This window comes from Staurois parvus, unplaced genomic scaffold (genome assembly GCF_062004578.1).
Source record: "Staurois parvus isolate SC_StPar_1 unplaced genomic scaffold, SC_StPar_1.0 ptg000249l, whole genome shotgun sequence".
Lineage (NCBI taxonomy): Eukaryota > Metazoa > Chordata > Amphibia > Anura > Ranidae > Staurois > Staurois parvus.
The window spans coordinates 5,450,337-5,465,424 of record NW_028318045.1 but is presented as its reverse complement, the minus strand read 5'-3'; the positions used below and the strand labels follow the sequence as shown (position 1 = coordinate 5,465,424).

The 15,088-nt window shown below is 40.9% G+C and overlaps 1 protein-coding gene across 12 annotated transcripts in view; it reads left to right on the top strand.

Annotated features, from left to right (window-relative positions):
- DGKI (diacylglycerol kinase iota) overlaps positions 1-15,088 on the top strand; it is a 461,291-nt gene that overhangs the window by 282,031 nt on the left and 164,172 nt on the right. For all 12 annotated transcript variants that reach the window (XM_089680693.1, XM_089680692.1, XM_089680689.1 and 9 more), the window contains 2 exons: positions 10,297-10,352; positions 13,456-13,518. In XM_089680693.1, coding sequence (XP_089536819.1) covers positions 10,297-10,352; positions 13,456-13,518 — 119 coding nt within the window. The remainder of the gene's footprint in view (positions 1-10,296; positions 10,353-13,455; positions 13,519-15,088) is intronic.

Below are 15,088 nucleotides of genomic sequence, written 5' to 3'. Positions count from 1 at the left end.
CCCAGAATAATTGAAGCTGTTGTAGCTGCAAAGGGTGGGCCAACTCAATATTGAACCTCACAGACTAAGACTGGGATGCCATTAAAGTTCATGTGCGTGTAAAGGCAGGCGTCCCAATGCTTTTGGCAATATAGTGTATAACACTGCCAAAAATGACAGTGCTGCTGTCCAAATGTGCCCCCTGTGCTCCTTCATCCTGAGTTGAGGGCACTCTAATACAGGAGGTGTGTAACTGGCCATTTCTCCAGGTGAAATCAGAGGGAAAAAAGCTTAACAAAGACAACTAATGCAACCACCACATCTAATGATTGGTAAACTGCAATATATTACATTTTTGGTTTTGGGTTTAACACCACTTTATGACAAGGATAAAAATCCATAAGAAGATGATTTATTGGAATTCCCGGAGGATGCTAATAAAACCTGTAGAGGCTTAAAACAAAACTCTGTATTATATTGCTATACTTTATGCGTAGTGAAATCTCAAATGTATTTTTATATATACCAAAAATCTCCAAGCGCACCTACTTACTCAGAGTGTCCTTGAAAATCTCAACCCTAAAAGGATAAGTTCACCATTTGTAAAAGAAATTATAAATGCACATCATTTTACAGGTAGAAAAAAATGTGTATTTTTTATTTATTTATTTTTTTTTTACACTGCAGCCTGTAAAGCATTTCTCCCACAATCAGCAGATCTTGCAGACTTTCAAGCAGCTGTCTGCCCATACCTTGGTTACTGAAGTTAAAATCAATGAACTACAAGAGTGCTCACCAGCGCCCTCGCAGTTCAGTGAGAACTGCAAGCCGTCTGCTGTGGTAGAAGGTGGTACTTGTAGTTCATTAATTCATTCACACCTGCGTTGTTTCCAAATTGTGAAGGATCCCCCTCCTGCTGTCACAATGAGGGATCGAGAAGGTAGGGGGTGCAGGCAGGTGTATTATTCTAACATGTTACACCATAAATACGAGTGTAGCATAAACATGTTTTAAATATTATCCAGTTGGTGTCCACCTGCCGCAGATATACTGCGGCAGAGTGGCCCCACTGCACCGGATCACATATATGTATGTGTTCTGGCTATTCCAGGTAGGAGGCGCTGATTTGTGACCAGAACCCACTGATCGGCTGAGCAAATGACAGAAGAGAGCCCTGTGTTGGTATTCAAACAGGACTTTGTACAGACAGCAGCAATGTGCCATTTTTTCTCCCTACAAAGCAGGGAGTAACAGCACACAGTAAACATTGTTAGGCACACAGTTAATCCTTTGATTGCCCCTAGATGTTGACCCCTTCCCAGCAAGTGTCTTTAGTACAGTGACAGTATAAAGAATTAGCACTGATTCATGTATTAGTGTCACTGGAGATGTCAGTGTCATTTAATCAGATCTCACCCAGTGTCAGTTAGTGTCAGATTGCCCGCAGCACTATCACAGTCCCACTATAAGTCGTTGATCACTGCCATTACTAGTATAAAATAAATAAATAAATAAATAAATACAAATTCCAATATATATACTATAGTTTGTAGATGGTATAACTTTCACACAAACCAATCAATATACACTTACTGATTTTTTTTACATGTAGCAGAATACATTTTGGCCTAAATTTGTGCAGAAATTAAATTTTTTTTATTGGATATATTTTATAGCAGAAAATGGCCAGGTCATGAAGGGGGTAAATTCTTCCCAAGCTGAAGTGGTTAAACACACACATATGCATACAGTATATTTATAAAATAAATCCACACAAAATATCACAATAAAGTCTCTTTCACAAAAAATTGTGTCTTTGTAAACAATTTTCTTCTGACACTAAAATGCCATGCTATGACCCAAGCCTGTGCTCATAGACAAACTACCCATATACTGTATAAATTATCTTATTGATTCAGGTCTATATGTGCTTTGTTTAATAGATCATCCAATCCACTACTTGATTGTTCTTCCTATAGATTCCATTCTCTGCATTGCATTCACATATAACGGTGCTGCACACCACATCAGATATACACTGCAAGCAAAAAAATTAAAGGAACACTCTTTAATCAGAGTATAGCCTCAAGTCATTTTAACTCCTGATATTGATCTGTGAACAAGAGCATGGAGGAGATTCCAGGAGACAGGCAGTTACTGTAGGAGAGCTGGACAGGGAAGTAAAAGGTCCTTAACCCATCAGCGGGACTGGCATCTGCGCCTTTGTGCACGGAGGAACAGGATGAGCACTACCAGAGCCCTACAAAATGACCTCCAGCAGCCCACTGGTGTGATGTCTCTGACCAAACAATCAGAAACAGACTTCATGAGGGTGGCCTGAGGGCCCAATGCCCTCTAGTAGGCCCTGTGCTCACTGCTTGGCACCATAGAGCTCGATTGGCATTTGCCATTGAATACCAGAATTGGCAGGTCTGCCACTGGCACCCTGTGCTTTTCACAGATGAGAGCAGGTTCACCCTGAGCACATGTGACAGACGTGAAAGGGTCTAGAGAAGCCATGAAGATCGTTATGCTGTCTGTAACATCGTTCCGCATGACCATTTTGATGGTGGGTCAGTGATGATCTGGGGAGGCATATCCATGGAGGGATGCACAGACATCTACAGGCTAGACAATGGTACACTGACGGCCAATAGGTATCTAGATGAAATCCTTGGACCCATTGTCAGACCCTACACTGGTACAGTGGGTCCTGGGTTCCTCCTGGTGTATGACAATGCCTGGCCTCATGTGGCAAGAGTATGCAGACAGTTCCTGGAGGATGAAGGAATTTATATCATTGAATGGCCCCCACACTCACCTGACCTAAATCCAATAGAACACCTCTGGGATATCATGTTTCGGTCCATCCGATGCCGCCAGGTTGCACCTCAGACTGTCCAGGAGCTCAGTGATGCCCTGGACCAGATCTGGGTAGAAATACCCCAGGACACCATCCGTCATCTCCTTAGAAGCATGTATGCATTGTCAGGCATGCATACAAGAACGTAAGGGCCATACAAACAACTATTTTGAGTTGCTGCAATAAAATTTCAGCAAAATTGACTAGCCTGCTGCATCATTTTTTCACTTTGATTTTTGGGGTGTCTTTGAATTCTATCCTCTGTAGGTTGATAATTTTCATTTCCATCAAATGATGGGACATCCTTACATTCCTAACACATTACCCAGTCCATATCAGTATAGATTTCCAGCATGATATTTTTCCCCATTGAGATCTGATGCATTGGTGGCATTGGTGGCAGCAAAAGGTTTAAAGTACAGTTTGAAGTTAACCTGCCAATAGAAAGCAAAGACTAAGCTGATTACTTAGTGACCTATAGACAGATGTGGCATGTCATAGATCCAATATGGAGCTGAAGTTAATTTTCTCTAAGTGCGTATAACCCTAACAATGAAATTCACTTATTTGCTTCTTTTAAAGGAATTCTATGGTCACAGCATACACTTTCATTTTATAACATTAACATTGTACTAGCAATATGAAACAATGAATATATTATGCAATATGAGCTTACCTTAAAAATTCTCCTTTCATATTGTGAGTTCTGCCTGTCTGCTGGTCATCTCTTTTCACAACTTCCTGGATTCCCTGCATGCTTTGCAGCTTCTCCGCCACTGTTTAGTTTCAGTTTCTAAGGACTACATATCCAATGGTGCCTTGCTGTCTGCAAGCAGTGATTCCTGTATTGACTCCGCCTCCTGAAACTTCTCCTCTTAGCACTTCTGTAGATCAGAAAGCAGGCTCTATGAAATGTGTGCCACAGCATAGTGAATACATTTCACAGATATCATGAAAGTAAATGTGTGGGAATCTTCAGAAAGATCATTCAGCTTAATAGGGTGGGTTCTAAATTCAATGTGGATGGATATATGGATATATGGCTTTAAATTTTGGCCATAGATACTCTTTAAAAATCTACCACTGAAAGAATTTTGTTATGTCTGTCCGTTAAATGTAAAAAAATACCAGTTGATTCTGATATTGAGAGCTGTACTTCTGTACATAAATGAATACAATTAAGTGCTGTGCTCCTCTTATAATTATAAATACCATGCTCTTATAATCAAAGTAAAACATGTGAAAAACATATGTGATAAATGATCAACTCATTAAGCCCTGGTTCACACTGGTGCAACTCCAGGTGCGACATGCAATTTACAAATCGCACCTGAAGACGTATCTAATGTATTTCTATGGTGCTGTCTTAATCAGTGCGATTTGAAGTAGTGTGATTTAAAAAATAGTTCCTGCACTACTTTTTTCCGATTTCATTGCAACTTGCATTGACTTCTGTTAAATGAAGTTGCAAGCCACAGTGTAATCGAAGGTACAAATCTCACCGATCTGCAGCTTTGATATCATGCTACTTCAAGTGAAGCAACACGATTTCAAAGTTGCATACAGTGTGAACCAGGTCTTGACGTGAGAAGTATCCATTGAAAAACCATAAAGTGAAATCAAAGTCCATCCAACATGCCCTTTATACTTAAATATAATATCGAACCACAAATAAATGTCTCTAGAAAATTCAGTGCTTCTTAATCAGAACCTCAATATATGCTCCAGCATACCATGCGTAGTGGACTACAAAACACCTCCTTCCCAAAACACATATGCTCTCTTGGTGCTCTCACTCAAATTGTGCACTCATCAGACCACTATGACCCTCTTAACATAATAAATGAGTCTGCAATAACTTAGATTTGCATTGTCCTTCCAGGCAGCCTTCCAGCCTTTCGCGTCCCCTCCTTCCAGCTTCTGATCTTTGCACCTTTTAATCCTCAAAGTGCATTTTGGCCATCATGAATAAACAATAAATAGAAAGCCATAGTATAATTTCTATTGCAATAATAAAAATAAAAACACTTCCAAGTGCACGCTCACATTAAAAATACAAATTCCAGTATTTAATAGGTTTCTACACAACTTGGATTTACGATGGCCACTGCTGACCCAACTTCTTGTTTGCTTCCTGCGTGTGTTCCACAGACCGGAGGTGATGTAGGCGGAAATGACGCCACAATGAATAGCCCTCCAACTACCTGTACTTAGCTGGCAACACTGCACTGATATCGCAAATAATGTTATCAGCTCTTCTCAGTTCATTCTGTGAACTACAGAATACCCCCCTTAAATAGGCCATAGACGAGTCAAAAACCGAACAAAAATTCTTGGGCATTCGTTTTTCGCATCATTAATGTGCCAGCTGCAATACATGATTTTCGTGTCGCAATCAAAAGTGCCTGATCCAACATGCTGGATTTTGTTTAGAAAAACAAAACAAATGATGGTACAATCTTATGCACCATTTTCGTTTTTCAGTCGCCAGAATGTTCGGTTTTCAACTTGTCTATGAGCTGCCTTAGTTATGGAAGTGAGGATGGGGAATGTTCTTTAGTTTTAGCACACTTCCTCTCCTGGGGGGGCAACATTACTCATCCAAAGATACAGTGACCGTTGTCACCCTAGAACACAATTCTGTTGCTGGCAGGATCACAAGGTGAAAAAGAAAAACAATTCTAAGAAAATGAAAACAAATGCAGCCATCACACATACTGGTAAGCTGCAAAATATTACCCTATTTATTTTACATGTTTGTTCTTGAGTTTAGACAACAATTTTACTCTTTGGATCCTGTTAGGAATATATGGCATTTTCCTCCTTTTTATTGACAAATTACATTTAACGTAAAATCTACTGACAGCTGTCTCTTACAAGTCACCGATGCGCAGGTCAGTGAATGATTCTTTTAGAGTTATTTCTCCAGAGATTCCAGAATCCTTTTCTTGATGGACACTCTAGCTTGTTCTGTGAGATACTTGTAATTACTCTGACAACAAGTCTAATCAGTGGAAGGAAGGCAATTGGAGTCCTCCTTTCACAGAAGATGTCACTCTGTTCTGATCCCTGAATTCAGCTTTTGTCCTTAGATTACTTCTGTTATTTCCTTCTCTGCTGTGCTTTAAGACGGCCACACACAATCAGATAACAGTTCAGATTTTATCAAATCAACAAAATTTTACCTGAACTGTGTGTAGTGCGACAGACTATGTACACATTCCTTTTTAACCATATGCAGTGAGAGTGGTGATTTTTTTTTATTGTTTTGACCCATCAAATTTCACACAGTCTATGTGTGTCCAGCAGGGGCAGACTGACAACTCATGGGGCCTCCGGGCAATAGGGGATCATGGGGCCCCTGTGTCCTTGCCCAAACTCAAAAAAGCCAATGAAAAAGGTACCAAGGGCATCTCATGGGGTCCCCTACTGACCCCAGGCCCTCGGGCAGTGTTTCTGAGTTTCTAAATGGTCAGTCCGCCCCTGGTGTCCATTATTGCATTAAACATCTGAACATGTGCCAACTTTCAGCTGTGACTTTAAAGTGTAAGTTCACCTTCAGGAAGATTTTCCAAAAATTCCCCAATGAAGTTCCATATCCTCTGAATAGTACACACCAGCAATCCTGATGTAAATGGTGCATGTCCTCCCATTACAGATACAGTTGTTGGGGGCTTTTTCACAAAAAACACTGGCTTCCTATCTCTCTCCGTCCTGTCATTTATGTTATTCATTATTTTCTGTGTCCATTACTCAATTCATTTGTTTACTTTCTAACCTAGTTTATGGCTTTGTTGTCTTTATTAGAAGCAGAGGAAATGGGTTACATTTGTGTGCAATGGAGTGAAACTTGAGCTTTTTAAGTGCGTAATATAGGAAATGTTGGATGCTCGCCTTATTACCCACAATGACGAAGGCTGGTTCCCTGTATTAGAGAATATATCCGAAGTAGATGATATACTTATCACAAAGAGACTGCTTTATTGAGTTTTATTAATGACGCCTTTGAAACAAGTTGTCTGTGACTTCCCTACCACTGTGATGCTGTGTAACACGTTTTGACTTCTCACTCAAAGAAAGCAGAATGGGGCCCTAGGCAAGGTAGCAGATTTGCCCCACTCCATCCTTTCGATTGATACTGATTTGTCATAGGTACACCAACTGCCCCACTTGCATTGTCTGTACTGGCATCCACTGGTCCACCTCATCAGACACCAAATTCCTACAAGTGTATCCTCCATTGTGGCAGGGAGGTAAACAACATTAACAGCTTGTACCATCTCTCTTTTTTTCACAGGAGCATGAAGGTTGTAACTAATGCCTAGTACACACAATTAGAAATTCAGCTGAAAAATACCGCTTTCAGAGCAATCATCCGATAATCTGATCGTTAGAACACAGCTTTTGAGAGCCAATCACGTTCATGCAAAATTATCTGAAGAGACGAGCACAATTTTTTTCTCATACAAATGATTTTTGTTTAATCAGTACAGAAAAAATCAAGTTGCCAAGACTGCGCATGCTCAGAAACGAAAGATAACATTACAATATAATATAGAGCAAAGGATAGCAATGGTACTTTAACTGGTTCCCGCCTGGCCAATAGCAGATTGACGGCCGGGCGGACTTTTCCTTCTTCCGGGTGGACATCATATGACATCCTTTTTGGGTTTTGAGTTCATTCTAAAAGTTCTAGGCCAGCTGAGTTCCTCCACACTAGTTATATACTAGTATAGTCTGCGCCGGGTGCTGACACTCTGGGGTGCCAGCTGGCCACCTGACAACTTTATTTTTTGTGCTGCTACTGTCTGACAGCGGTATTTCATTGCCAGGGGAAGACTGCTTTTCTGCTTTCGACACATGAGAGTGAGGGGAGAACTTCCCTCGCTCTATACTTCTGCTGATCGGTAAGGAGATGTGCATTAAAGGGGAGTCTGTACTGGGGGGGGGGTCCTTACTGTGGAGAGTCTTTACATAGGGGGGTCTAAACTGTGGGAGGTTCTGTACTTGGGAAGGGGGAATCTGTATTGGGGAGTATTTGTATTGTGGATTTATGTTATGAGGGGGGATCTGTACCAGGGTAACTGTATTGTAGGTATCTGTACTGAGGGGTTAAAGCAGTATCAAACCCAAAAGCAAATGTTTATTATAAAGCAGCTTACCAATTCCTAGATGTGATGGCTGCATTAGTTTTCTTTTTGTGGCTGTCTGTCTTGGTGATCCAGCCATTAGTCTGTTGTTTTTCAACAGAACAAGCTGTTTTGCAGATGTAGCAGTTAGAGGATAGAGACAAACCATTTAACACTAACAGGGGTACTTACACTGATCAGCTTGTGTTTATTTGAAACCTTAATCCCGAAAGGAAACAAACAACTTTGCTTATAAAGTATTAGCTGAAGTTCAGGTTCAACTTGTTACCCCAGATTAACAATGCTGCTCTCCAGAGGTGCCCCTGTGTTCCTTTATTCAGAGTGTAGGCACTTTAATACAGGAGGCGTATTTTTGGCCAGATCACTAGGTGAAAACAAAGGGAAAAAACATGCAGCCACCACATCTAATGATTGGTAAGCTGCAATATATTACATTTTTGGGTTGGGATTTAATACCGCTTTAAGCTAGTAGGGGGGTTTTTGCTAGTGAGTCTGTACTGAAGTTTTAGGATGGGAGTTAGGATCGGCTCTGTACTGAGGGATTAGGTTGGAAGGAGGGGGTCTGTGTACTGAGGGGTTAGGCTGGAAGGGATGGGGCTCTTCTGTACTGGGTGGGACTGTACTGAGGTGTTAGGTTGGAAGAGGGGGGCCTGTACTCAGGGGTTAGTCTGAGGGGGGTCTGTACTGAGGGGATAGGCTGGGAAGGGGGACTGTACAGGGGAGGGGGGTCTGTACAGAGGGATTAGCATGGGAAGGGGACTGTACTGAGGGGTTAGGATAGAAGGGATTCTGAATTGAGGGGTTAGGCTTGAAGGGGGTCTGTACTGTGGAGTTACGCTGTGAGGGAGACTGTACTGAGGGGGTCTGCATTGAAGAATTAGGATGGGAGAGGGGGTCTTTACTGGGGGTGTCTGTACTGGGGCGGGGGTTTTCATAAAGAGATAGGCAGGAACGGGGGTCTGTACTGGAGCGGCGCTTGTACTGGAGGGGGGGGGATATCTGTATGGAGGGAGGTCCATACTAAAAGGGTTAGTCTGGGATGTGGAAGAGGTGGGACTGTACAGGGGAAGGTCTGTACTAAGGGAATCTTAGGGAGGATCTGCACTGGGGAAAGGGGAGGTTGCGCTTGGGGAGGGGGGATTTGTACTGGCAGGAGGGGGTCAGTTTTAGTTGTATTCTCTGCAGTGGCCTGCACTTTACTCACTTCTGAGCCCTGCACTGTAAACGTTAAGCACTTCTGAGAGTGTAGGCACATTTACTGTGACATATGCATGCTGCATATACAGTGAGTAGACTTGTGTTTTATTTAACCATGGCCCTTTAAGCCCTACCCATTGTGAGCGCAGTTTGGCCACAGCCACAATTTGGCACAGAATGATGTGTCTGCCACTTTATTCCTTCAATTATTTGTGTGTGTGTGTGTGGGGGGAGAGTGGTTTGGGGGAAATGTTTAAAAATTATTGGCCTTGGGTGCTAGGTACGCCACTGCTCCACACTAATCAAACCATGCCTTTATGGAGCTGGCTTTGTGCACAGGGGCACAGTCGTGCTAAAACAGAATGTGTTTTCTCCAAACGTTTGCCAAAAAAGAATGCAGTTCACAATTGTCTAAAAAATTTTTTTATATCTTTTTAACATTACCAGTAGTACCCTTTACAGGAAATGCCTCAACTTTATAATTTGGCCATATAGGAGCTAAAGGGATCTTCGTTTCTACGTGGGCCATTTTAGTGATGTTTCTAGTGTTCTGGCACTGCAGGGCCTCCTTATGAAGCCAAAATTCATGCTATGGTTAAACTTCCCCTGATAATCTAATCGTTAAATAGTGGGCCTTATGAGATGCTCTACGACCTTTTTAGTTAGCCACTAAATGATACCCTAATTCCACCATCTACTTTCATATGGTAATGTATTTGAGTATAAATTTCAGAATTAATGATACTATAATTACTAAGGGTCTGAAAATCTTTAAAAAGTTAAAAATCGAATTATGCCTGCTTATTTTAAGACAAGGATGCATTGCGCTGGATAATACATTTATAGAAAAGTTTTATTTTTTTATGTATGAAAGAAAAGTAAAGTCAAATTGATCCTCAGAAAAATAGTGTAATGGTTTTTGTTAATAGAACACATTATGGTTAAAACGTTTTTACCATTTAAATGTATGTACTGCAAAATCTTAAAGGAAATAGCTGATGACCCCTGTGACCACCCTGTATTGCAGCTCGGCTTTGTGACTAGTTGGATTTGAGTTACCATTAGTAGTAGTACCTGTGTGACCTCTTTCTGCTTTTCTTCTTGCAGAAGCAAATCCTGAGAAATTCAACAGTCGTTTTCGTAACAAGATGTTCTATGCAGGGGTAAGTGTAAAATGTCTAACAATCATGAATTTGTGTTATAGGTCAACAGCATCATCATTTTTGCTATTGCAGAATAAAAAACAAAAATGGCTCTTTACTATATTAACAAAAATATTCGTAACTTTTTTTCAACCTGCAGTTAGGTTATTAGGTCATACTGTACCTATTGCATCAACTATCTGAAAAGAAAGTACTAATGTTTTCTAAAGCAGCCCAATGCAAACGGCACACAATAAAAGGGAAATTCCATTTGGATACCATGGGAAACACAGATACTTTGATGAATCATTATCATTGAGGTGGGAAAAAAGTTTGACTAAAGGAGCTCAGATTGGAGCTATTAGAGACAATCACTGATCAGTTGATTAGAATCTACTGTCAAATGTCACAACCACCTTTTTTGTAATGCTTGTAAGGAAGCAGGGCAAAACCAAGCTATCTTTTACATAAATAAGTTGAAATTTCCATATTAATTCAGCTGCCTATGTCTCTAAATCTACTGTCCAATTTCCCTTGTAGGAAGACTAGAGGTGCGTTCCTGAAAACATATAATACGACATAGTATATACTGTGTATATATATATATATATATATATATATATATATATATATAAATGGTTAGCACTTCCGCCCCTTGAGGGTTAGGGACTGATATATATATATATATGTAAAGCGCTGCGTAAATTGATGACGCTATGTAAGTACCTGAAATAAATAAATAAATATATAATATACATTATATTGTCAAAAGTATTGGCACTCCTGCCTTTACACGCACATGAACTTTAATAGCATCCCGGTCTTAGACCGTAGGGTTCAATATTGAGTTGGCCCACCAGTGGCAGCGTGCTTTACACCACTGCATCCGACGCTTTGCTTTGCACTTGGTGATGTAAGGCTTGGATGCAGCTGCTCAGCCAAGGAAATCCATTCCATGAAGCTCTCTACGCACTGTTTTTGTGCTAATCTGAAGGCCACATGAAGTTTGGAGGTCTTTAGCTATTGATTTGGCAGACAGTTGGTAACTTCTGCGCACTGTGCGCTTCAGCATGCGCTGACCCCACTCTCATTTGACGTGGCCTACCACTTCATGTCTGAGTTGCTGTTGTTTCCAGTTGCTTCCACTTTGTCATAATACCACTAACAGTTGGCTGTGGAATATTTAGTAGCAAGGATATTTGATATTCATTGAGCTCCTGAGAGTGATCCATTCTTTCACAAATGTTTATAGAAGCAGTCTGCATGCCTAGTTGCTTTATTTTTTACCCCTGTGGCCATGGAGGTGATTGGAACACCTGAATCCAATGAGCTGTCGTTGGAGCATGTCTTTGGAGTGTGGGAGGAAACCAGAGTACCTGGAGGAAACCCACCCATATACACAGTGCTCAGCATAAATGAGTACACCCCAACAGATTTGTCAGAAAACCTTACTTTCCTTTCAGAATCAACATTTTCTATGGGACACTATAATACAAAATACTCCCACAAATGTGGACCATTGATTGTAAACAATGTTTGTTAATGTGCACACACAAAAAAAAGTATTTTTTTCTAACAAATTAATTCAAGACCATGTTGCAAAAATGAATACGCCCCAATGAAAGTCTTAGGAGCAAAGATAAAAATCTTAATTAACAAGAATTCAACTACAGGTGAGTCTAATCATTCATTAAACAGGTGTCCAGCAGATAATTGATTATTATTATTGATTATAAAAGGGCATTACTTATCAAAGAAAACCCCTTCCCATTTCATGCTGTCAGCAATGACATCACGAGGAAGAGAAATGTCACAAGGCCTGAGAAAGAAAATAATTTCTTTACACAAGAAAGGTGAATGCTACGAGAAGATCAGCAAAGCCTTACTTATCAGTCAGAATACTGTAGCAAAAGTGATACAAAAATTTAACAAAGATGGAACTGCAACCATCTCACAGAGACGTCCAGTCCGTCCACAGAAGTTAACACTTCGACGGGAGTGTCTTCTGATGAGAAGGGTTGAAGAAAATTGCCGTGCAAGTTCACTGCAGTTAGCCAAAGAAGTAGGAAGCCAAACTGGGATGATTGTTTCCAGTGATAAAATACGGTGTACACTGCAGAGGAATGGCATGCATGGGTGTTATCCACGAAGGAAGCCTTTCTTAAAGCCCATGCACAAAAAAGCCCACCTAAAATTTGCCAGGGCCCATGCCCGACTACTGGGACTCTGTTCTCTGGAGTGATGAGACCAAGATAAATGTTTTTGGAACTGATGGCTTCAAAACTGTATGGTGTCGCAAAGGTGAGGAGTACAAAGTACAAAGAAAAATTCATGGTGCCTACAGTGAAACATGGTGGTGTCCTTCTGTGGGGCTGCATGGGTGCTGCTGGTGTCAGGGAGCTGTATTTCATTGAAAGAGAAGATGCTACCATCACTCCGTGCCCTTGGTCGTCGTGCACTTTTCCAACATGACAATGATCCAAAACACACATCTAAGGCCACTGTTGCATTTCTGAAGAAGAACAGGGTGAAAGTGATTCTGTGGTCAAGTACTGTATGTCTCCTGATCTGATCCCAATCAAACAACTATGGGGAATTCTGAAGAGACAAGTTGAGCATCACTCTCCATCCAGCATCCAGGCTCTAAAAGGGGATGTTCTTGAAGAATGGAAAAATATGTTTCAGTATGTCGCCAACTTGTTCATTCCATGCCTAAATGACTTGGTGCTGTCATTACAAATCATGGAGGTCATACAAAATAGTAGATGTAGTAGTTTTTGTTGTGGGGTGTATTCATGTTTGCATCAACTAATGTGAGTATAACTGAAGATTTTGTAATCTAAGTTATGTTATTACCCTTATGTTCATGTAATGAGCTCGGCAAATATTCTATAAAACTCAGTTTTGTCAAAATTTTGGAAATTGTTACTGTGTTCAGTTCGATATTGATTAAAATCTTACTTTTCAAAAGTGGTGTACTCATTTATGCTGAGCACTGTGTATGTGTATATATATATATATATATATATATATATATATATATATATATATCATCAGCTGATCTCTATGTACCTCTTGTCTTTCATTGCCAACAACCAAGCTTCCTTGTTCTGTTTTTCTACAGGCAGCTTTCTCAGACTTCCTACAGAGGAGCTCCAGAGATTTAGCCAAACATGTTAAAGTTGTGGTGAGTAATCATTCAAACATCTAATAAACCCAGTTATACTGTATTTCTCTTCTAAGACACAAGTTCTACTGGGGTGTTTGCTTTTGTTTTCTTATTGACTATTGGCTGATAGATTATTTTAATTAAATGTACATTCTCACCTAGATTTAAAGAAGTAGAATCAACTTGGCCCTCCCTTTTTGATTGTAAGCTCTAACGAGCAGGTCCCTCTGATTCCTTCTTTATTGAATTGTATTGTAACTGTAGTGTCTGCCCTCATGTCATAAAGCGCTGTGCAATCTGCTAGTGCTTTATAAATCCTGTATAATAATAATAATAATAATAGTTAAACCCAACAACAAAAGTTTTACATTTACAATGTACTAATTCTTAAATGTGGTGGCTGCATTAATTTATTTTAATGCTTTTTTAATTTTATTTTCACCTGGTGATCTGGCCAGGAACACACTTACTGTCTTAGGGTGCCTCCGCTCTACTGGAGGAGGAACAGAGACACCTTTGGACAAAAGCATTGTCAATCTGGAAAGAGGGCAGTGTTAGATATGCTAGCAGATTTAGATGGACTTGTCTAAGAAATTAAAGCTAAACTCCACCTAACACTTTTGAAGCAATTACAGCAACTGTTTTTTTATCCTTTTGGGATAAATGTTTTACGTAAATGAATAAACGCTGAGCATTGTAAGCACTCCTGTCATTGGTAAATGGTTTGTCTCAACACTCTAAAGCCTGTTTACATGGGGTGATTACATCCATGCCTCATGCAGGGCCATGTTTTATTGGCACAGGGATGCACAGCAGTTATGTGCATCCCCATGCCAGCAGTCTCATAGCGGGTGTGAGTGCATGGCCCCAAACGCACCCAGGATGAGTTTGGGGACACATACCTGCAGCCAGACTGATGTCATATTAGGACACATGAATGGGACTGTCTGCATGGGGATGCGTGGGACATCTCTGCATCCCTGTGAGGGTAAACACGGCCCTGCATGGGGCATGGATGTAACTGCTCCCTGTAAACGAGACCTAACTGCCACTTTTTCTGGACTGTGTGGTCATTTAAAGGAAGTTGGAAAATAACAGACTTACTGGCCAGATGAAAAGGTGAAAATTAAAGTGGTTGTAAAGGCTAAAGGTTTTATTACCTTACTGCATTAAGTCATAAAAACCTTTTAGGTGCAGGTTGTTCCCCCCCCCCCCTTCCCGCCAGCTACTTTCACGAGTCCAATCTCGATCCAGCACTGTGTTCGAGAGAGCGGGAAGCAAGGTCAGGAGCGTAGCAAAAAGTGCAAGAGCTTTAGTTGCTGTGTGCAATGGCGAATCAGTGGATCAGCGGATCGCTGGAACTGAAGCTTCGCTGGAAAGAACTGTCATGCAGGGAAGGATGAGAAGCCTGGTAACACCACTGAGGGGGTGAGTTTGTGTGACTTAGAGTCACACACTCTAAGACGCCCATCCTCTCTGCACCTCCAGTGGCTGCCTCTCCATCCAGCTCCCAGTGGATCAAGCCATCCATCTGCCTGCGGTTATGGACTTCTGCCATAATGACATGCCTGCAAACACTTCACCCTTG